Source organism: Hemiscyllium ocellatum, chromosome 28, assembly GCF_020745735.1.
Source record: "Hemiscyllium ocellatum isolate sHemOce1 chromosome 28, sHemOce1.pat.X.cur, whole genome shotgun sequence".
In the NCBI taxonomy this organism is placed as follows: Eukaryota; Metazoa; Chordata; class Chondrichthyes; order Orectolobiformes; family Hemiscylliidae; genus Hemiscyllium; species Hemiscyllium ocellatum.
The window spans coordinates 31,770,452-31,795,399 of NC_083428.1; the positions used below are offsets into that span (position 1 = coordinate 31,770,452).

The 24,948-nt window shown below is 41.7% G+C and overlaps 1 protein-coding gene across 1 annotated transcript in view; it reads right to left on the bottom strand.

Annotated features, from left to right (window-relative positions):
• Window positions 1-24,948, bottom strand: part of LOC132828921 (phospholipid-transporting ATPase ABCA1-like) — a 116,041-nt gene that overhangs the window by 5,351 nt on the left and 85,742 nt on the right. The window contains exons 32-42 of the mRNA XM_060846120.1: window positions 24,063-24,178; window positions 23,808-23,952; window positions 19,662-19,785; window positions 17,566-17,695; window positions 16,243-16,363; window positions 15,323-15,385; window positions 13,898-14,004; window positions 10,287-10,428; window positions 9,174-9,308; window positions 7,357-7,460; window positions 1,816-1,908 (exon numbers count right to left, since the gene is read on the bottom strand). Coding sequence (XP_060702103.1) covers window positions 1,816-1,908; window positions 7,357-7,460; window positions 9,174-9,308; window positions 10,287-10,428; window positions 13,898-14,004; window positions 15,323-15,385; window positions 16,243-16,363; window positions 17,566-17,695; window positions 19,662-19,785; window positions 23,808-23,952; window positions 24,063-24,178 — 1,280 coding nt within the window. The remainder of the gene's footprint in view (window positions 1-1,815; window positions 1,909-7,356; window positions 7,461-9,173; window positions 9,309-10,286; window positions 10,429-13,897; window positions 14,005-15,322; window positions 15,386-16,242; window positions 16,364-17,565; window positions 17,696-19,661; window positions 19,786-23,807; window positions 23,953-24,062; window positions 24,179-24,948) is intronic.

The window sequence follows — 24,948 nt, forward strand, 5'->3', positions numbered from 1 at the left end:
GGAGAGGCTACAACATATGAGGAGATGCAAGGATGGGCACTGGGTCCACTACATTTTGTCACTTATGTTTACATCTAATCATTTTTATAAGAGGTAAGGTTTGCAGATGACACCAAAACTGATGGTGTAGTGGACAGCACAGAAGGTTGCCTCAAGTACAAAGGAATCTTTATTACATGGGCAAATGGGCCAAGGAGTGGCAAATGGAGTTTAGAGAAATCTGAGCTGCTTTATTTCGGTAAGGCAGGACTTATACACTTAATGGTAAGGTCCAAAATTAGAGGACACAAGTTTAAGGTGAGAGGGGAAAGATTTAAAAGGGACCTAAAGGGCAACATTTTTATTCACAGAGTGATGCATGTGTGGAATGAGCTGCTAGAGGTTGTGGTGGAGCCTTGTACAATTACAACATTTAAAAGGCATCTGCGTGGATATATGAATAGGAAGGGTTTAGAGGGATATGGACCAAATGCTGGTGAATGGGCCCAGACTAATTTAGAATATCTAGTCAGCATGGACCAGTTGGACTGGGAGGGTCTGCTTCTGTGCTCTATGACCTTACAAAGCTGAGGCATGTGGGATGTTGATATTTCCTAAGCAATCTGTTCAGTGATGTTACTACACACTGCTAGAGCAGGTAGAACCGGGGTCACCTGGCTCAGATGTTGGGACACTATCTCTGCACCACAAGAGGCTTATCTTTTTGGTTACAGAGGCACCAGGTCAAATAAGTGGAGAAAATTAAATATTGCAGAAAAAAAACACAAATGGAAAACAAAGTCTGGAAGAAAGCACAAAACGTGATGCCTGGGCAGTCACTTAATGGAACTATTAATGAGAACATCAGTTGCATTTACTTACTCACTTTTGTCTTTGAGAAGGAACTTGAGTAAGGTTACCATATAAGGTGATTATTGTAATTATTGAACAAAACAGCAGCCATTTTTTTGCCGAGCAATGTCCAACAAATAACATGCAACCAGAGGCCAGTTTGGATATGGACCAGGGTATGGAGGAACTGTTTGATCTCCAAACTGTACCCTGGAAATGGTTAATATCCACCTGAACAAGGAGATTAGAGTTTTGGTTTAAGGTTTCTTCAGCGTCCCCTTGTCAGCACACTGCAATGTCAGTGTAGAATTGTGTTGGAGTGTGATCTGACATAACAATCCTCCGTCTCAAGAGCAGAGCACTATCGATTCAGGCAAGTTAATGTTAAGTAGGTCAGACATGTAGGGGCCAGCACTATCAACATAATTTGAAAGGCCAATTTATCTTGATCTCTCTGTTCTAAATTGTACAGGAGATGTTGAGTGGCTGGCTATGAATTACATGGCACTAATCCAATTAAGGAGTCAGATAACTAATGGCAACTTGATGGGCAGTGATGCTGAAACAAACAGCAATTGTGTAACTGTTACTGTAACTGTGATTCAAATGACCAGAACATTATTACTGTGGGTAACATCAGTGATGTTTCAGCATTGCCATTTATTAGCCTAAATAAATACTGACAGCACCCTCAACAGGAGGCAATCGAAGGTTAAAAGAAAGTTTGGAGAAATTGTTAGCTTATTTGATGCCTTTTGTGATTTCAATAGACTAATCTAACACAAGAACCTCACATGGCTTCTTCTGATGGGTGCATTGCAAAACAACGAAATCACAATTCAGTGAGTTAAGAAAAGAGTAGATTAGATTTATCCAAAATCCAGGAGACATATTATTAATATGGCTCCTGATATACAATGAAACATGCATGCATCATGGCTTGAGTCCTAGTTGGACTTGAAAGGACAACGTGAATGAAGTTACCTGCTCTTCAAGTGCTGTACACTGCCAAGGCAACGGAATCGTCCATTCACCATGATGGCCATCCTTGTGCACAGAGCCTCACATTCCTCCATGCTAACAAGAAATAAAAGTATCATTAGATACACATGTACTGTCATCCTTTTACTTACACAGAAACCTGCAGATCATGGTTAATCTCTCAACCAAAGCAGACAAACATTAAAAATCTTGTGCTTATAACAAGCTAACATTTCTGACTGGATTGCAGAGTCATGTGGTTAGCTTGGACCAGACCCCAACATTACTTTATCTTCTTTCGTCTGTTCCTTTTCTCTTTTTAGAACTGCTTTTTATCTAACGTCCAACTTTATTCAAACTTTCTCCGCTGCCTGACTGGACTCTCTGCATCCTATCAGGTTTGGTGGCTAGCTGAAACCCGGGTCTGAATCACCTGTACAATCTCCACCAACAGGGCTTCTTTAACAGTGAAAATGTGACAAGCCACTTCACAGCAGTCTCATCAGGAAATGGTTGTCTTTGAGCCAAAGACAGAGATTAGAAGAGTTGACTGAAGATTGGTGTTTAAAGGAAGAGGGATGAGAGAACCTGGAGCCTAGACAGCTGAAGATAGTCACGTCAAGACATTGGAAGAAGAGGTAGTTCTTAAGAGGTTATAGAACAGGAATAGATTAGAGTCAGGGATAGGCAAGGTCATGAATGGACTTCAACATTTTCATAGAAAATTAACAGCATAGGCCATTCTGCCCATCTTGTCTGCACTGGCTGAAAAATCTAAGCTGCCATTCAAACCCCACTTTCTAGCACCTGATCCACAGCCTTACAGTGCTTCACTTGCTGATTCAGATTAATTGAGGATTTCTGCCAGACTCCATAGGAAAAAAAATTTCCTCATATTCCCTCTAATCTTTCTACCAACCACCTTTAATTTGTGCCCCCTAGTGGAAAACAGGTTTACCCTGCCCACTCTACCCTAGCTCTTCAATAACTCATCCCTCAGCCTCCTCAGTTCCAAGGAAAACAAGACTAGCCTGTCCAATCTTTCCTCAATCTGCAATTTTAAAGCCCTGACAATATTTTTGTTAATCTCTTCTGTATCTTTTCTAGAGCAATTAGGTCCTTCTTATAATCTGGTGATCAGAACTGAATACTAAACATTTGCTGTGGCCTAACTAATGTCTTACATAATTCCAGCATTACATCTCTGCTCTTGTATTCAATTCTACAGTCAAAAACTGGAAAAACACAGCAGGTCAGGCAGCAACCAAGGAGCAGGAGAGTCAGCGTTTTGGGCATAGGCCCTTCATTAATTCAATACCACACCCAATGAAGGAAGGCACCTCAATGACTTCATTGGCACCTTAACCACCAGTCCTGCCACCTTCAAGGAGCTGTGAACATATACCTCAAGGTCTCTCACTTCCTCTATTCCTCTCAATAACCTCCCTCGCCCTCCTTTACCGTATGTTTATATGCTTTTATGGATTTCTCCAAATGCATAACCTCGCGCATTGCATGTAATGAATTCCATTTACCACTTTTCCACCACTCAACCAATCCACTGATATTCTGCAGTCAAAGCCATAGTCATTCCTGTCATCTACGGTAAACTTTGGGGTTGTGTCTCATCTGCAAATTTCCCAGTCCTGTCTCCCACATTTAAGTCTTAAATACAACAAACAGCAAGGGAGTCAAAAAACTGAGGCCTGGAAAGCCCTCATCACCGGAAAGCAGTTGCCATTTTTAAAAACATCTGAAAACCATTACCTTTTCTTCCGGTCAATGAGTTGATTTTGGATCCAACTTTGCACGTTCCCATGTCCCATGGGTTTTATTTTTTCTTAACAGTCTGTCATGTGGGACCTTATCAAATTCCTCATTAAAATCCATGCAGACAACATCCAGTGCCCTCAATGTTCCTTGCAACTTCCTCAACAAACTAAAGGAAGAAATCACATTCCCTAAACAAAACCATGTTGACTATCCCTGATTAATCTGTCACTTTTCATCATTTATCTAAATGATTTGGATGTGAACATAGGAGGTATAGATAGTAAGTTTGCAAACGACACCAAAATTGGAGGTGCAGTGGACAGTGAAGAAAATTACCTCAGAGTACAATGGGATCTTGATCCGATGGGCCAATGGGCTGAGGGAGTGGCAGATGGAGTTTAATTTAAATAAATACAAGGGTCTGCATTTTGGAAAAACAAATCAGAACAGGACTTACACACTTAATGCTAAGGTCCTGGGGAGTGTTCCTGAACAAAAAGAGACCTTGGAGTGCAGGTTCATAGTTCCTTGAAAGTAGAGTCGCAGGTAGATAGTATAGAGAAGGCATTTGGTATGGTTTCCTTTATTGGTCAGAGTATTGATTACAGGAGTTGGGAGGTCATGTTGCAGCTGTACAGGATGTTGGTTGGGCCACTTTTGGAATATTGCGTGCAATTCTGTTCTCCTTCCTATCAGAAGGATGTCGTGAAACTTGAAAGGGTTCAGAAAAGATTTACAAGGATGTTGCCTGGGTTGGAGGATTTGAGCTACAGGGAGGCTGAATAGGCTGGGGCTATTTTCCCTTGAGCATTGGAGGCTGAGGGGTGACCTTATAGAGGTTTATAAAATCATGAGGGGGCATGGACAGGGTAAATAGACAAGATCTTTTCCCTGAGGTGGGGGAGTCCAGAACTAGAGGGCATAGGTTTAGGGTGAGAGGGCAAAGATATAAAAGAAAACTAAGGGGCAACTTTTTCACGCAGAGGTGGTGCGTGTATGGAATGAGCTGCCAGAGGAAGTGATGGAGGCTGGTACAATTACAGCATTTAAAAGGCATCTGGATGGGTATATGAATAGGAAGGGTTTAGAGGGATATGGGTCAAGTGCTGGCAGGTGGGACTACATTAGTCTAAGATATCTGGTCGGCATGGACGAGGTGGACTGAAGGGTCTATTTCCATGCTGTACATCTCTTACAAGTTAATTGTCTCCGTCTATGTTGATTGCAAGAAATTGCCGATCGCCAAGTTCTCTTTTTATTGGCTTAGTCCTCCTATCCTTTTTGAATATAATACTTTATTTATAGACCTCCAATCCTCTGGTACCAAATGTATCTTGAACATGATCCTCTGAACATTCATTATTTCCTCCTTTAACAGCATGGGATACAATTCATCCAGTCCTGGTGATTTATTCATCTTCAAGAAGGTCAGTTTCACGAGCAATGACCTCTTATTATACTTATTTCGCACTCCTCCTCTCTAACTAGAACATGTCCATTAGCTGTCTCCTTTGTGAAAATCGAGGCAAAATACTTATTTGGTAACCTGCTGACATCTTCTGCAGCCATTGCACAAGTTGCCATGTACATATAAAATAGGCTCAAACCACACCGCTGTCATGTCCTTTATCTTTAATTGAAGACATTAGGAAGCTAGCAATCAACTGGCATTGACAGGGGTGGGACAAGAGTCAGATACTTTTGCAAGATTGTCAAGGGGGGAGGATGAGACACCATTCAAGAGATTACTGCATTAGTTGAAATAGAACATAGAACATAGAAAAATACAGCGCAGTACAGGTCCTTCGACCCTCGATGTTGTGCCGATCCAAGCCCACCTAACCTACACTAGCCCACTATCCTTCATATGCCTATCCAATGTCCGTTTAAATGCCCATAAAGAGGGAGAGTCCACCACTGTTACTGGCAGGGCATTACATGAACTCATGACTTGCTGAGTAAAGAATCTACCTCTAACATCAGTCCTATACCTACCACCCCTTAATTTAAAGCTATGCCCCCTCGTAATATCTGACTCCAGACGTGGAAAAAGGTTCTCATGGTCAACCCTATCTAAACCCCTAATCATCTTGTACACCTCTATCAAGTCACCCCTAAACCTTCTTTTCTCCAATGAAAACAGCCCCAAGTGCCTCAGCCTTTCCTCATACGATCTTCCTACCATGCCAGGCAACATCCTGGTAAACCTCCTCTGCACCCGTTCCAGTGCCTCCACATTCTTCCTATAGTATGGCGACCAAAACTGCACACAATACTCCAGATGTGGCCGCACCAGAGTCTTATACAACTGCAACATGACCTCAGGGCTCCAGAACTCAATTCCTCTACCAATAAAAGCCAGTACGCCATATGCCTTCTTCACAGCACTATTTACCTGAGTGGCAAGATGAGGATGAGAAGCATAGATGAGGGTTTCAGCATGCATGTTACAAATGCATGACAGCAACTTCTGTGACAGATAGGATATAACGGCAGAGACTCGGCTCAGAGTCAAACAGGACATTGAATTTATGAACAGTTGAATTCAATCTGAAACAATATCTGAAGGGAGACAGTTTTGAAAAGGAAGATGTCTTGTACCTGAGGAGAGAAAACTATTGCCAAAATCAGCAAGAACAGGGGTCATTCTTGGTAGACACGTTGGGTGCAGCAGGAGTGGTTTCAATGTAATGTGAGCTCAGAGGAGTGTGAGGAGATAAGAATGAAGGTAAAGATTCAGGACTCAGACAATGGGAAGGATTGTTGGGCAAAGTGAAAAAGTCAAATGAGATACTGACCGCACAACCCTCAATTTGATTTTCCTAATGGAACATGTTGCTGTTTACTGGAAACCAAGCAAGAACACCTGCCTTCAAGAGCTGCCAGCTCACTGCTTAGCCAGAAATGCTGTAGTCCCAGCAGTGTCATCTGGGAGTGGTGACAACTGCTGGGACCATACAGGTAATTGCACCAAGGGACAAATCCAAAATCTTTGCAAATGGGTTGGGAAACTGTGTTCAAGGGTTTGAGGCACACATTATAGTTGGGAGTGAGGGGAGGAGGTGGTTAACTGACCTGGTGGAATGGGTTTGAGAGTGTCCAATCACCCTTGCCTGGCACCAGTCTGCAAACCTAAACCTGCCAGATTACCTACATGGCATGGGCACTACTCCCCACCCCAATCCAAGAAAAGTAGCAGTTGAGCAGGATAAAACCCTCAACTGACAGCCACTTGAGAGACTCAGTGGACCCTAGGGGCTTCTCAACTTGTTCCTTGTCCCCTTAACCTCCATCAAAGTTCAGACAGGTTGGGGTGGGGCAGGCAGTTGCTGGAATTTCCTGCTGTAGTGGGTGTAAATCCAGCCCTGTGAACCTGCAGTCAAAACATTTCTAGTCTCCAACATTAACACATCACTTTCATAAGAATAAAACTGGCCAAAAGAAAGGAGTAAGGAGAGCCAGGTATTAGGAGGCTCACATCTTGACACACCTAAATAAAGGGCTTATGCTCGAAACGTCGAATTCTCTATTCCTGAGATGCTGCCTGGCCTGCTGTGCTTTGACCAGCAACACATTTGCAGCACACCTAAATAAATGCATTAATAATTGTAAATACCTAATTTCTAGACACAACAATTTTAATCTAAATCGTTAAGTCACTGCAATTGGCCAGCTGAAACTAAACACACCCCTGACAGGCTGCATGTGGGCATGGGAACACATTTCCTAAAGAATTTATCTCTAATGAAGCAGCAGTTAACGGCCACTAACCTGTGTGAGGTGAGTACCACTGATCTCCCTTCTCTGATCACACTCAGGATGCAATTCCAGAGGAACCGCCTGGCCTTGGGATCCATTCCTGTCGTAGGTTCATCCTGCCATTAAAAAAGAATAACTACAGCTCAGTGGTGGCAAAAAATGTTATAAACTTTGCTCTACCTTTTCTTGATGTTTGTTACTTTTGCCAGAACTAGCTCTAGAGACACATAAGGACAGTATATTGTCAACTATCCTATAGCTTGAGAAACGGGATAGCAACAGTTGGTAGACTATTCGGCCTTGTGGAAAACACAAGCCAAGCCTGCTCCTCTCAGGCAAACCGTGGATGATTTTCTTTTCTCTCCTCAAAGAAATTTAGATCATGCTAGATGACAATCTTCCTTAAATCAGTAAATGCTGAAGGGAACAAAGACTGATCCATGAATATGCCTGGATCTGTATGGCCCCCCCGAATCACCCTGTACCTGGACCCCAACTGCACCACAATATGAAACTCATCATCAACAATGTTTGTAATCCTGTTTCGTTAAAACTTTCTGAACCCTGAGTAGCTTTCTTGTTCTAGTCAGAAACTTCAGGAATTCCATGGAGTTTCTCCCACTCTGCTGCAGATGTGAGCCGAAATTGGAGTAACATGACGACCGACTTGACACTGACGTTTTTTTATAAACACACTGGCTCCCACAGCTACCTGGATTACACCTCTTCCCACCCTACCTCTTGCCAAAATGCCATCCGTATTCCCAATTCCTTGGCCTCCGCCGTATCTGCTCCCAGGAGGCCCAGTTCCACCAGAGAACACACCAGATGGCCTCCTTATTTAGAGACTGCAATTTCCCTTCCCACATGGTTAAATATGCCCTCCAACGCATCTCGTCCACATCCCGCACCTCCGCCCTCAGACCCCACCCCTCTAACCGTAACAAGGACAGAACGTCCCTGGTGCTCACCTTCCACCCTACCAACCTTCGCATAAACCAAATCATCCGCCGACATTTTCACCACCTCCAAAAAGACTCCACCACCAGGGTTATATTTCCCTCCCCACCCCTTTCCGCCTTCTGCAAAGACCGTTCCCTCCGTGACTACCTGGTCAGGTCCATGCCCCCCTGCAACCCACTCTCCCATCTTGGCACCTTCCCCTGCCACCGCAGGAATTGTAAAACCTGCGCCCACACCTCCTCCCTCACCTCCATTCAAGGCCCTAAAGGAGCCTTCCACATCCAAAGTTTTACCTGCACATCCACTAATATCATTCATTGTATCCATTGCTCCCGATGCCGTCTCCTCTACATTGGGGAGACTGGATGCCTCCTAGCAGAGCGCTTTAGGGAACATCTCCGGGACACCCGCACCAATCAACCACACTGCAATGTGGCCCAACATTTCAACTCCCCCTCCCACTCTGCCGAGGACATGGAGGTCCTGGGCCTCCTTCACCGCCGCTCCCTCACCACCCGACGCCTGGAGAAAGAACGCCTCATCTTCCGCCTCGGAACACTTCAACCCCAGGGCATCAATGTGGACTTCAACAGTTTCCTCATTTCTCCTTCCCCCACCTCACCCTAGTTCCAAACTTCCAGCTCAGCACTGTCCCCATGACTTGTCCTAACTGCCTATCTTCTTTTCCACCTTTTGCTGCTCCACGGATGCTGCCTGAACTGCTGTGCTCTTCCAGCACCATTAATCCAAAATCTGGTTTCCAGCATCTGCAGTCATTGTTTTTACCTAGAAATTGGAGTTAGACTCATTCTGAGAAAATTCCCGTTATTGCCTTTGTTAATCATAGATAGCACTTTCTCACTCACCAGAAAGATGACTGGTGGGCATCCAATCAGTGCAATGGCAGTCGACAATTTCCGTTTGTTTCCACCGCTATACGTCCCAGAAGGTCTGTCTGCATAGCGTGAGAGTCCTAGTTTCTTCATGGCCCATTCAGTGACCTACCAAAAAGAATCCTAGATCTTAGTGTAAACTGCAAACAAACCTCTCACTCCATCAATATAAATAAGCACTCCAACCAGCAAAGAAGACATTGTTGAAGCCCAGCTCAAGGAACTGAGACCAAATTGTAGGGTGACACAGGCGAAGGCCCTCGGTACTACAGTGTAGCATGTCCCAGGCGAAGGCCCCAGACCCATAGTGTAGGGTGTCCCAGGCAAAGGCCCCAGACCCATAGTGTAGGGTGTCCCAGGCAAAGGCTCCAGACTCATAGTGTAGGGTGTCCCAGGCAAAGGCCCCAGGTACCACAGTGTAGGGCAATCCAGGCAAAGACCCCAGTCCCGTAGTGCAGGGTGTCCCAGACGAAGGCCCCAGTCCCATTGTGTAGGGCATTCCAGACGAAGGCCCCAGTCCCATAATCCAGGGTGCCCTATACTATAAGACATGGCCAAGATTGAAAGGAACAAGATGCAGAAGACAAAATAACTTTGAAAATTCAGTGGCTAAATCATCTCAAGCTAGTATTTCAATAGTCTTCAGATTAGTTAAGGATGAAAAGGATGACGGAGATAAAAAAATGTGATAGTGTTTAGGGTTGGGTGGGATGATTTAATTTAGGGGGTTGTAATAATTTGAATTTCAATACAGTGAGGATTTAGGGATGTGGAAAGAGTGTGTGTGCGCGTGCACGCATCATGAACATTGGATCTTAGGAGGTAGAAAAATATGCTGACAGGCCATAACCTTTTGTATTTGCTAAAAGAACAAAGCAATAAAAGTAAACAAGGAGAAAAAGAAAATATCTTTCTGCAGATTCTTCTTGCCTAGATATGTACTTAGGATGTTAAACAGCAATATTATTTAAGGACTAGGGGCTGTGTACAAGGATATTCACTCCTTGGTTGGCTTCAGTTATTCTTTGCCCTGCAGTACAAGACGATACCAAGATTTCATTTCAAACTTTGTAAAATTCAACATACCTTAGCAACCTCGTGCTCAGGAATGCCACGTAGTCGTGAGTAGAATTCAACATGTTCCCGACCTGTCAGCAGTTTGTTGATGGCATCAAACTGAGGGCAGTATCCCATGTTCTGATGCACGTCCTGGATGTTAGATAGAATGCTAGGGGAGGCAAGATACTTAATTGTTAAAATAAATTATTAAAAAATTGTAACCCACATCCTAATTTTAGGCAATTGCATTGACTTTCCTTCCCATCACTTTAAGGATGAGTGTACACAGACACTCTGGAGGTGAGAATATTCTGTGCAGCTCTGGTCATTGGATTATACTCCTCCCTTTGCAAGAGGACCATGGTGTTAATTCTGGGTATTGGGAATCTAAATAAGGATGCAAGGCTCAGGAAGTTGGTCTTGCTTCTCTAGCTAAAGAGGCAGTCTCTTAGGTAATCAAACGAAAATTTATAGCAGATAGAGGTCAAGATGGAATGAAATTGCAAAATGACCAATTAGCCTGAATAAAGAAAGCCAGGAGGAATCTTCTCACCTGAAGTGCAACCTATTACTCAGGGGGTTACCACTCAAGCAAAACACTATAAAGGAAATCAGGTTTTGCAGGTGCTAATCTTCTGCTAATCAGTATTGGAACCCCTTTCTAGAGCTGACCACATAAATTTCCCATTTAATTCCTCTGGCTAATCTTCCAATGGAGGAACCTGCAAAATATCTTCAGCAGAGGGCAGATAGCATCTGTTCAGAAGTCACATCCCCTTTATATAGCACTAACTGCTGTATATTCTGGTAACAATTTAAATGTCCCAGAACTTGTCAGGTCTATCTGTATGAACACAATAGCAGCGAGCCATGTATTCATAGGAAAATGCAATGAAGCATTTTGGACAATCTCAAGCAGTTTTCATTGCTTTCCTGTCAGTGGGCTGGCTCTGAAAACTACTTGCTGTTGATTCTGAAGCAAAGTGTCAAAGTTTAGGAACATTGATCCATCTGAACTTCTCCGGTGGTCCCCAGCATCACAGGTGCCAGTCTTCAGCCAATTTGCTTCATTCCATGTGATTTCAAGGAACGGTTGCAGGCAATGAATACTGCAAAGGCTTTGGCCCCTGTCAAGGTTCTGGCAATAATACTGAAGACTTGTTCTCCAGAACTTGACACTGCCCTAGCCAAGCTCCTCCAGTACAGCCACAATACTGGCATATACAGAAAACAAAGGGCAAACACAACGTGGCCAACTACTATCTCTTCAGTCTCCTCTCGATCACCGGTAAAGTGATGGAAAGTGTCATCAATAGTTCTATGCTCAGCAATAATCTGCTCAGTGACACCCAGTGTGGGTTCCCCCAACTCCACTCAGCTCCTGACCTCATTACAGCCTTGGTTCAAACATGGACAAAAGAGCTGAATTCCAGAAGTGAGATGAGAGTGATAGCCCTTTATCAAGGCCACATTAAATCAGGTGTGGCAGCAAGAAATCCTCGCCAAATTGGAATCAACGGGTTTCAGGGCGCCAACGGATTGGAGTCAGACTTGGCATATAGGAAGATGGTTTTGGTTGTTGGAGAATAGTCATCTCCAGATCTCTCTGCAAGAGTTCACTAGATTGAGCCCAGAGATGAGGGGTTTGTCGTATGAAGAGAGATTGAGCAGTTTACACTCTGGAATTTAGAAGAATGAGGGGAGATCAAATTGAGGTAATCAAGATGATAAAAGGTATGGACAAAACCGACATGGAGCGGATGCTATCTCTTGTAAGGCATTCTAGGACGAGAGGTCATATTATTGCATAAATGGTGGCAAATTTAAAACAGAGTTGAGGAGAAACTACTTCACCCAAAGAGTTGTCAATCTGTGGAATTCGTTACCCCAAAGTGCAGTGGATGCTGGGACAGTGAGTAAATTTAAGGAAAAGTTAGACAGATTTTTAATTGGTAATGGGTTGAAGGGATATGAAGCGAAGGCAGGAAAATGGGGGTGAGGGACATATCATCCATGATTCAATGGCAGAGCAGAGGCAATGAGCCAAATGACCTAATTCTGCTCCTATATCTTATGAACTATACTGAGTTCCTCAGGGTATTGTCCTAGGCCCAATTATCTTCAGCTGCTTCATCAATGACCTTTCCTCCATCATAAGGTCAGAAGTGGGAATGTTCACCAATGATTGCACAATGTTCAGCACCAATCACAACTCCTTGGATAGTGAAGCAGTCCATATTCAAATTGCAACAAGATGTGGACAATATCCAGGCTTGGGTTCATAAGTGGCAAATAACATTTGTGCCACACAAATGCTGGACAATGACCATCTATAATAAGAGACAATCTAACAATCACAATTGACATTCAATGGTATTACCATCACTGAATCCCCCGCAACCAACATCCTGGGGTTACTATTGACCAGAAACTTAACTGGATTCAACACAAATACAGTGGCTTCAAGACTAGGTCAGAGGCTACGAATACTGTGGCAAGTAACTCACTTCCTGACTCCTCCGCAGAGCCTGTCCACCATCTACAATGCACAAGAGTGTGATGGAATACTCCATATTTGAAAAATGTGTTTCTGGAAAAGCGCAGCAGGTCAGGCAGCATCCAAGAAGCAGGAGAATGGACGTTTCCGGGATAAGCCCTTCTTCCTGAAGAAGGATTCCTGAAGAAGGGCTTATGCCTGAAATGTCGATTCTCCTGCTCCTTGGATGCTGCCTGACCTGCTGCGCTTTTCCAGCAACATATTTTTCAGCTCTGATCTCCAGCATCTGCGGTCCTCACTTTCTCCTAATATTCCATATTTGCCTGGATGGGTACAGCTCCAACACTCAAGAAGCTTGATACCAGCCAGATCAAAACAGCCCACTTGATTGGCACCACATCTACAAACATCCACTCCATCTACTACAGGCGTTCAGTAGTAGCAGTGTGAACTATCCATAAGATGAATACTTCTTTGAAATATATATACACACATAATTTCACTGAAAAGTCTATCTCTCCTCAAAACATTGTCTTTGGAGAAAAAGGAAGATTGCTGAACGTGGTGGAATTATCTGAAGCTGAAGAATGTGGTGTGTAGTAAAGGGAGGGTTGGGGATTGACTGAAATGGTGAGGTAGTGGTAAGAGATGATTTAAGGATATACTGGAGATGAATATAGGCTGGATGAGGGACATGACAAGATGGTGGGTAGGACAGTATTGATGGTTAGAGCGAAATGGATGAGAAAGATGATTGGCAGATATGGAGAGAAGTCAGATAGGGAGCACTGACCTATCAAATATTTATTGAATATAAATAGCCTTTCCTGAATTGTGTGAAAGTAATTAATTATTTTGCACAGGGATATCTTAGTGGGTGACTCAGGACCTCAGGGACGATATATCAAACTGAAATACACTCCCATTTCACACAGTCTGCTTAGAATAATAGATCCTTGCACCAATGAGATAATCGGGTTGTACTGTATCCATACAAACCCCCAGGCCATTAATTTCAAACAGGACAGTAATAAATCCCAGATTTTAGGAATGGATTTCATCTACTAACAATTTAGACACCACTAGCTAAACAGCTTATATCTCAGGAATCACCAAATATAATTTATAAATGAATTATTACCTATATCCATCAAGGAAGGCCTCACCACTGCTGACCTCAGTGTCACCTGTAAGCATCTTAAACGTGGATGTTTTCCCAGCTCCATTGATCCCCAGCAGTCCAAAACACTGTAAGGAACCATTTATAGAGAGTTCAGGAGAGATCTGTTTTGCCATCATCTCGAGTAAAGCTAACAAGAGCAGGGTAGAGAACGGCAGTTACTTTTAAACTTCATTAATCTCTCCATTTCTGCTAAGGTAATGACTCTTTCCCAGATATGAGCCCCACAGCATTTGGCCATCTCTGATATCTCAACCAGTGTGTTAAACAAGACCAGTCAGCTAATCTAGACAGCCAACATAGAAACATAGAAAACTGGAGGCGAAGGCCATTCGATCCTTCCAGCCTTCTCCACCATTTAACATGATCATGGCTGATCATCCAACTCAGTACCCTGTTCCTGTTGTCTCATCATACTCTTTGATCGCTTTAGCCCTAACAACTATATCTAAAATCCTCCTTGAAAATATTCCATGTTTTGGTCTCAATCACTTTCAGTGACAGCGAATTCTATAGGATTGCCACTCTTTGGATGAAGAAATTTCTCCTCATCTCAGTTGGAAATGGCCTATCCCATATCCTTAAACTGCAACCCCTGGTTCTGAAATCTCCAATCATCGTGAAGGTCTTTCCTACATTTATCTTGTCTTATACCATTTGAATTTTATAGGTTTCTATGAAATCCCCTCATTCTTCTAAATTTCAGTGAATACAGTCCTAACTGATCCATCTCTCTTCATAGATCAGTTCTGCCATCCCAAGAGTCAGTCTGATAAACCTTCACTGCACGTCCTCCATAGCCAGAACATCCCTCCCCCCACCACCTCCTTACTTTCAGTGACTGGTGTACAAGGACACCCAGGTTTCATTGTACTTCTCCTTTCCCAGTCTATTGCCATTCTGTTTATACTCTGCCTTCCTGTTTTTACTATCAAAATGGATACCCTCACATTTATCCACATTGTACTTCATCTGTCATGCATCTGCCCAATCACTGGCCTTGTCCAAATCAGATTGAAGCCAATCATCGAATCACTCTACACCCTCCTCACCTTCCCACTTAGCTTTGTTCATCTGAAAACATGGAGATGTTCCATTTAGCTCCCCCCACCTAAATCACTGTGAATATTGTTAATTAGATGGGGTCTAAGTACAGACTCCTTTGTACCCCAATAGTCAATGCCTACCACTTGGAAAAAGACTGATTTATTCCTACTCTTAAACAGGTGTTTTTCTGAGTGGAGCTGAAACCAGTCCTCTCTTCACTTGATATCTACAATAAATGCACTTCTCAGCAAATGTCATTAGATATGAAAACATGATATTCAAACTCTGCCAAATGTAACAACGCTATTTGCAAACTCATGCATACACACCAGTTCTTACCTCTCCAGGAGGAATTCCCACACACAGTCGGTCCACAGCTGGTTTCTTTTTCCTTCTGTAAACCTAAGAGACCAAATAAAGTGACTTATAGTTAACTAATGGCTGTGGTTTTTTTTTGTATTTGACATAGAAAACTCTATCCCTAGCATCTGTTTACCAAATAAACAAATCGTATATTCCCAAACTATAACTTTCCCATTCAAACCTCAACCTCACTCTCCCCCCATCTTCAAACCATATCTGAAGAGAATATGCCCAGGTTGGCAAGGCACATGGTACTGAGTAAGCTAGCTGGAGTCACCTCATTAACAGTGCAAATGGTTGTAGGTTGGCTCTAAAACCCAGCAGTCTATCTTTCCTGATTCCATTAGTGAGCCAGGCAGTCAATTGTTAGAGGTGCTATGTGGTTTTGCAGATTAGCCTGTTCAACCACCATTATTAGATTTATCAACTTTAATCCAACTCTGAAATGTCAGTTGCCTCCTCCATGACCACATTCCTCCCTATCAATCCTCTACAACTCAAATGGGAAGGATAATCGCTATTTAATTATCAATCAACAAGATTTAACCTCACTTGCGGAATGTTAGGTATCAGGGCATCACAGGAGCAGCATAATTTACCATTTGACGTGCGTGTGTATTGCCATCATTATTCCGCCATTTACACAATAGCTCGCAGCAGTGCCAAGATGCTTTCACAAATATTAAGAGCACACACTCAGCAACATAACAGAAATCAAACTAGCGACTCAATGCTCTGTTTGACGGAGCCCCAAACAGGGAAACGTAGCTGCCTACTGAGAGAGCTGTGTTGCATTTCTGAACAGTGAACTTCATCTTTTGTGCTATAACGATCAAGCTGTTACAAGCACAACCTTAACAGACAGAGTGAACAGCAAAAACTGGAAGCTGTCTTACTTTGGTGAGATCCTTGATGACTAGAATATCACCATCACTTCCACCATACATAACCCTTTGCCTCTCTCTGGCTACATCCTCGTCCTCTGTTTCCAATGGTGGAAGTTTTAAAGACAGAGATCTGTGGAGGAAAAAACAATAAGCCAGGTGTTGATTGTAAAACAAATATAAAGCCAAAATAGTTTGTAGCCTGTACATGGATCCTTGACAGTGTTACATTACACAGATATAACATTTACCTCTGGGTGTGGGACAGTGATGTTAAGCTGCTAACAACGCTGTTTCTGTGTTCACTCTTTATTTAACACTCATTTATGTCCAAAGTTATTCTGACCATTCAGTTGGACATAGCTGGCTGAACTTGCATAACACTGACTTAATCTTTGCATTTCAGCACATTGGTGGGAGATTGTAATTTTCCATCCTGCCTCATTAGGTCATCATACACATCATGCTTCCCTCCCTTGTCAGCTCCAAACATTCTCCCACTCACACACATTTACAACTTCACGCACGTACACTGTGGAGAGATGTGACCATATAATGTGAGCACACTGAAGACATGGTCCTATGCAGTGCATTTATTATCACGCTGAGGATGCGACAAGTGAGTGAGTGAGACCCCCCCAGCTCTGAAACAGAACAGAATGAGTGTCCATAAAGTTACATTTGGTAATGTGCCTTGATTGCAGTCTATTAATGCATTGTGAAAGCCCAAATAACTCAGCATTCTTCCTGTGTAAGACAAAAGAGGTCAACTTATATCAGTGGATGTAGACTTTGCAAAATATCCATATTGCAAAAGTGAAGGTTCTGCAGAAGTGAGGACACAAGAGAAAAAGAATCCCTATTATCAACCCTCAAATAAACAGTAATTGGAACTGTGGTGGAGGGTCAGGAGTCAGCAATGCTATAATAAGCAACACTAAATTAGCAATTTGTACAGTAAACTTGCAATCAGTAACCCTGCAAACAAGCTACATTTAACAGATAAAAGTAAATAACTCTCCTGATTTAGAAACCATTTTCTAATATATATTCATGTCCACTAGGAACTGGACTGAAATTTCACACTCTACAAGCTAGAGTCCTCACAATCAGCTAAGAGATTTTCACTCCATCGGTTGAGGCTGGGTGAAAATCCACACCTCAGAGTCAAAAGGTCTAATCCATTGTTACGGTCTACTAACATAAACTGCAACAGAGGGTCAGTTTTCTATTTGCATTATTAAACGATGTGCAGCAATGTACTAAACAGAAATTACTTCCCTAAAATAAAAAGGTGCTGCAGTAAAACTAGAAACCAACATCTGGGTACCTCACCTCATTTTGAAGAAGAATTTGTACTGCAGTAGAATTGTGAACAGAAAGAAGACGATTCCCTGGATAGCCATGGCAAACAGGTTCTTTCCCACCAGGTCCCAGGAGAGTGGAGATGTGAACATCTTCTCCCCTGAATCACAAAGCAAATGTATGGAAAGTTCTTACTCCGTTTCGGAACAATAGAAACATTTGTCATTTTACTAAATCTGGAATGTTAATGTTCGAGCCTTCTCCTGCTGACTTTCACAAAGTCACTGACCTAGGTTTTAAACAACATTGCTCCGGGCCTGGAGTCACATGGAGGCCAGACCAGGATGGAAGATTTCCTTCCCTCACTGCCATTAGTAAAACAGGTGAGAGTTTACAACAACTGACAATGGTTAAATGATCACTACTAAACTAGTACTGAATTTTTATTGAAATGAAACTTCACCATTTGCTCTAATGGGATTTGGAACATTGACGTGGGTCTCAAGATCACTAGTTCAGTGACATTACAACTACACACCTTACCCCCCACCCCCCCCTTCACCCCAACCCAATCAAGACTGCTACATTTGACCTCAGTGCCCCCCATTGCTACTAATAATGTTCCTAATCCTCTTCATCTTTCAGTATCCAACCACAGTCCATGCTTCTCACACCTCCCTAAGGTTTCGTGCACATCTGGATATGTGCCAAAGCCAGACAAGGCTTGGCTGAGCGATCTTTCATTCACAGACCACTGCAGAGATTTAAAGTTCAATGTTTACACATGAGAAAGGGATATTGGGGCAAAATGGCGAAAGGTGGCTGCTGTCCAGAATGCGTGTAAAAGAGCCTGAATCAGCACTCTCACAGGAGGAGGGCAAGGAACAAAACAATCTGGCTGTGAAAAAAGTGCACGTTTCAGTTTGGGGAACACAGCGAGTATAGAGGTTTTGTATTTTGATTAATGGCCATGTCATTACAAAATCGGGGTACTATTTTAAATGGGGTGCAAACAACAAGACGTGGAGATGTTTGTGAAGCGATATTTCACAAGACAGGTTAACAAAGCTATTAATAAATCATACCTGATCTTGTACTTTGTAAATAGAGGCACAATGCCAGGAAGTGAGGCTAAATCTAGGCTATATCACTCCATTCCCAAGGCTCTCAGCCTCATTCCTGATGAAGGGCTCTGTCCCAAAATGCTGCCTGACCTGCTGTGCTTTTCCAGCAACACACTCTTGACTCTACATCATTTGGCCAGCTGAAGTATTATGTCTGATATTGGGCACCAGACTGTCAAAAGGCAGTAAAAGTTTTACAGAGGGCGTAGAAGTGATGTACAAGAATACAATGAGGGTCATAGCTATATTAATCAACTTGAAAGACTACAAATTTGTCTCCTTAAAGTGGAGAAGGCAAAGCTGAAATTTAATAGATGAGTTTATAATCATGATCTAGATAGAATAAATAAACAACTGTTTCTAAGGTTGAAGGTGGATAATTAGGTGGTGCAAATTTAAAGGTGATTAGCAAAAGAACCAAAGGTGATATTAGAAAACAACTTATGCATTGGGAGGTTGGGATTTGGAATGTGCTACAGTTGTACAGTCGGATTCAATAACAACCTTTGAAAGCAAACAGGACAAACAATTGAAGAAGGTTAACTTCGGAATAAGGAAAAAAAACCTGGGTAATTAGATGAGCCAAAATGATCTTTCAAATTATTTAATGACTGGCTTTATTCTGTACAGTAATTTATTGTTGTAATGAGGGGTTCATTAATGAGATCATGGGATCTGTAGCCTTGAAATATGCACTTTTTGACCAACTAATTTTTTTATTCTTCATTACTCAGAGTTAAATTGCCTAAAGAAATGTACTAAAAGCTAGAAGTCTTGGATATTAAATTTATGTGTAAAAAATTTAAATTAACATGGCCTATCCGTCCTTAATTAAGTGATTGCTTTAAATTAATTATCTTAATTAATTTAGATTCCTCAGTCATTGAGAATCTTGAACTGATCTTCAAAAACATTCAGACCTGAAGTCTATCATCTCAAAATATAAGGCATGCAATCTGGTACTGGCTTGATTTAGTAAAATTATTAGAAACATTTACTGACCAATCCTCTCATACGCATCTGCCATAGCTTGATTCTTCACCATGTCGATCATGCCTCGGCCCAGGCAGAAATGTGGGAAAATGAGGAAAACCTTTTTCAGGATTTGATTGACGTCATCCAATTTCTGCATAGAGGAAAGACAGAGTCAGGAATTAAACCATTTAATCTCCACGTTTCTAGGCACTAATTCTTACTCTACAGACATTAAACACCTCACTAAAGTGCCCCTTATCCAAGTACCAGTCCAGATTGAAGGTGGAGTTTTGCATGCATGTTCCTGACCTTATCTGATATCAAATACATAATCTCCAGTGCAGGTAACTAGAAAGTTAATCAGAAGGAGGGAGCCTGGATGCTTTTTCTCTTCCTAAATAAGGTACCTGTGGCCAACTACAGGATTCTCATTACTGCACCAGCTAAGATTAATCTTGTTTGGGAGATTCTGGCTAATATGTTTCAGCACCTTATTTGAATTTCTCGAGCACTAATCACAGCAAATTATGGAGAACTGCAGTGAGTGCAACCTCGGTCTATTGGTTGCCAGGGAGAAAGGGTGATGAAAACATCACCTCCACTCATTTAATATCCAAATGAATAATTTGAACAGGTATACAGCACCTTGGTTTAAAGAAGGACAGCACATCCAACAATGCAGAGCTCTCTAAATACGGCGCTGATGCCAGTGTACGCTTAAGCACTGCAATGGGTTTGAACCTGTAACTTCCTTACTCAGAGTCATAGAATCATTCAGCACAGAAACAGACCCTTCAGTCCAACTTGTCTGTGCCGACCAGGTATCCCAATCCGACCTAGTCTCATTTGCCATACTTGACCCATATCCTTTTAAAACCTTCCTATTCATGTGCCCATTTAGATGCCTTTTAAATGTCGTAATTGTACCCATTTCCACCACTTCCTCTAGCAGCTTATTCCATGCACACACCACCTGCTCTGTGAAAAAGTTGCCCCTCAGGTCCTTTTTAAATATTTCCTCTCTCACCATCTAGTTTTGGAGACCCACACCCTTCGAAAAATAGTTGGCTATTGATCCTACCATGCTCCTCATGATTTTATAAACCTCTATAAAGGTCAACCCTCAACATCCAATGTTTCAGGGTTTAAAATGAATAATGATGAGATATTGTCTAGGCTGTGTGTACTTTAATGTCGGGATAGCACCAGGATCAGATGAGATTTAGCTGAGAATGCTGAGGGAAGTGCAAGTGGAAATTTCAAATGTCCTGGCCCTATTATTGGGCCATCTTCCTTGGAATCAGTGGGACAAGAGGACTGGAGAATGGCTAGCCTTATGTCCTTGTTGAACAGAATGGTGTAAAGATAAGCCCTGCAACTACAGGTTTAGGCCAGTCAGTTTAGCTTTGATAGTGGGGAAACTTCCAAAATATATTTGGGAGCAAGTTAGTCACTTCAGCGAGTGGGGGTTAGTTGAGAAAAGCCAGCAGGGATTTGTCAAGAGCAAGTGTATTTAACTAACTTGAAAATTTTGCAGAGATAGCAAAGGGTTGGCAAGAGTAATGCAGGTACAGAAACTTCCAAAAGGCATTTGATATTGAACCGCACAACAGACTTGTGAGCAACGTTATTGCTCAGTGAATAAAGGAGACAGTAACCACTTGGATACAAAGTTAACTCGTACTAAATGGAATAGTGGTTGTGGATGTTTTCTGGACTGGAGGAACATTTGTACTGTTTATCCCCAGGTGTCAGTCATGGGACCTTTGCTTTTCCCAATTTATACCAATAATATAGACCTTGTTGTATAGGACACAATTTCAATGTTTCACAGCTACAAAACTTTGTGAACTATGAAAAGCATGATGTAAAATTTCAAAACATATAATGCCAAGTGGTGGACAAATGGCAGATGAAGTTTCATGTAGAGAATTGAGGAAGTGATTAATTCGATGAACAGAACAGGGAGAGACAATATAAAACAAAAGGTACAATTCTAAAGGGAGTGCAGCAGCAAATGAACCTAGGCATACATGTGCATAAGACATTAAAGACAGCAGCACAGATTGAGAGTATAGTCAATAATTATACAGTATCCTGGGATTTACTAATAAAGGCATAAGTACAAGAGTTAAATAGCAAGGAGGACTTGTTAAGCTTGTATAAAAGTTTGGTTTGGCATAAACTAGAAGCAATTTAAATCAACTGGATATGTTGGAGAAGATTGGACTCTTTTCCTTCAAGGTGGTAAGCATTGAGAAAAGGATTTAAGATCATGAGGATCATTTGGACAGAATTGATAGAGAAGAACTTCCCACTGGTGGAAGAATCAAGAACTATACAATGTACAGGTCAGACACAGATGGAAGGCAAATGGACACATGCAGAAACCTTTACTTGAGGTTACAGGTTAGGATCTAACATGCACTGCCTGAAATTGTGGTGGGTGGAGGGTTAGGTTTCAGTTAAAACGTTCAAGGGGAAATTGGATTATCTGAAAATTAAAAAGAATTGCAGGATTACAGGGAGAAAATGGGAGAAATGGCACTGGATGTGGCACAGGCACTACAGGCTGAATGGCCTCTTTCTGTACTGTGAAGGATTCTGAGTGGTGTGTGAAATACCAACACCCAGTGACACAGGCTAATACTAAGACCTCAATACCAAGTAACAGGGCATCAACACCCAGTTGTATCAGCATGGGCAGAGATTAACACCAGGGTGAAGTTTTGATGTATACCAGTCTGACATGAAAATGGTGCAGTTTGAGAAGATATATTAAATATCATACAAAAGTAGTTAGAAAATAGGAAAAGATTTAGGAGCAATTATCCAACAGTATATCTGTACCACTACACTGAAAATGCACAATGGTAGCAATAGCATGCACCAATATAGGTCTTGAAAGCAGGAGTTGACACTTTGAGCCTGCTCCATTATTGAACAAGATCTTGGTTGATTTGTTTGTGGTCTCAACTTCACTTTCCTGTCTGCACCCTGAGACCTTTAGCTCTTTTTTCCTCAAACATCCACCTCAGTCTTGAGTACATTCAAAGACCCAGTTTCCATTACATTCTGGGAATCAGAGCCCCGCACACTAATGCTCCTTTAGAGAAACAAAAAACCTTAACTTGGTCTTTAAAGTGTTATGACACGGGATAAAGCCCTCTGCTAATTTAAACCAGTCACACAGAAAAAGTTCACCTCACCCCAGAATCCTTTAAAATTCGAGAGGCAAGGAACTATCCCAGAGTTCATTATTTAAAATAAAAAATAACAACTTTATTCTTTAAATCCAACAGAATATATTAAACCCAACAACTATTTACAACTCCGTTCTCTGAAACCTATCTTTTATCTCCCAATCTACAATATTGGTCTGATAAAAATAACTTAATTAAGATTTTAAAAAGTTTCAAATCCAGTCAGCTTTGTTGATTCTCCTTTGTAGATTTTCTGTAAGTTGGTTTTGATGTTCTGCTGTGCGAACTTCTTATAGACAGGTACCTTTCAGAGAGTTCTTCAACTACCAATCTGTATTTGTGGATGTCCTTGATAGTTCTTCCTCTAACTGTTCAAAATATCCAGTTTTATACCCAAAAACATTGGATCATTTCATTGGTTTTAATATTATCAAAATACTAAATTCAAATTTGATTGGATTTTGGTACCTTGGGGCACAATTTAAATTGATTACCCGAATTTGAATTTGTTTTTGTTTCATGGCAACATAATTGCAACTATTTGTTTCCTAAGTGTTACATTCTTAATTTATTCAGCACTATGTTTTGTCAGTCCTTGCTAGTTTTTTTCAACTCTCTTAAAGGTGCAGTACACCTCTACATCTTCATAACAAAAGGGAGACAACTTTTTTTTTTAATTAAGAATATCCCCTAATATTACTTGCTCCCACAAGGTGAAACTTCCTCCAGTTTCATCCCATTTAGTCCCCTCAAAATCTTTCACATTTGAATAAGATCACTTCTCATTCTTCTAAACTCTAATGGATGTGGCCCCAACCTATTCGACCATTCTTCATAAAATAAGCCCTTCATCCCAAGAACAGGCTTAGTAAACCTCATTATCTGACAATTACTTCAGACTTCCCTCAATATTCCTGAACATTACCAGGTACTACTTATTACATAACAAAACAGGAAAATGGTGTATTACCTTGTCATGGAAGAGCTCTAGGACAAAGGTGGCCACGCTGCCATTGATACCGATGAACAGATTTACACAGGTTAGTGCCACATAGGCGGAACTGGGGATACTGAACAAAAAGGATGCTGGATACATGAGGGGAGTGATGGACCAGCTGAAGAAACAGAACCAACAAACATGAAATGAAATAGAAAGGGCACTAGGAGAACTTTCACAAATTCAATTGTATTTAGGGTTTGGAAATGAAAGGCTTTGCCCACTTACCCATAAAGGAAGAGCAGGAGGATCAGTGCTGGCAAATTGGGGGCAGATACGTAAGATTTTTGTTGAAAGCAGATGAAGATGATCACTACCAGTGTTGCTGACACCGCGTAATTACACTGAAAAGGAAAAGGTACAGAATGAGATAATTCACTGATTATCAATCTGCTCCTTCAAAAGAATAATCTATCCCATCATGGACTCCATGTAACTCACCTACGCTTCTTTCACTATGTGTGAACTCCATACTATCATTAAGATTTAGGAAAAACAGGGACTCATTCACTGACTGAGATGTGTATGCGAGGTACTTTGAAAAGCTCATCCACTGATGTGCTCTCTCTATATAGTTGGTGTCTTCACCTGCTTCAAATACTTTGTGTAGTTGCCCTTCAAAAATGTAATAACTGTTGTTTCAGTCTCTCCATGGAAAAGGATTTCTTGCATTAACACTGCATAAGTTGCCTTAATCACTCTTTTTGCTCTTGAAATTGATAGCATCTTGTCATGGACTCCAGAACTAAACTCGTGAATCGGCGAATGTCATCACTTTTGGTCCTGAAAAGTGCCAAGTATACCTCAGATTGGGTAATATATTTTATAAGTTTAAACAACCAGTGAAGCTAATGGTTTTGAACTGCTACATGCAGTAGCAGCACAAGTAGTGTTTACCATTAACAGGATGCTGGCATCAAACCAAAAAGATATGCTGCACATCACATAATTCAGTAATGCAGTACATAGATTTCACTGCTGGAGGGATGCCAGATATGTTGGCCATCCGCCCCAAACAGCTTATCCCTTCAGTTGGTCACAACCAGCCACTTTGCAAAACTCAAAACAGAGAGTCCAGAATTAAATGTGATTTTGTTTAGACGGCATTTGCTAA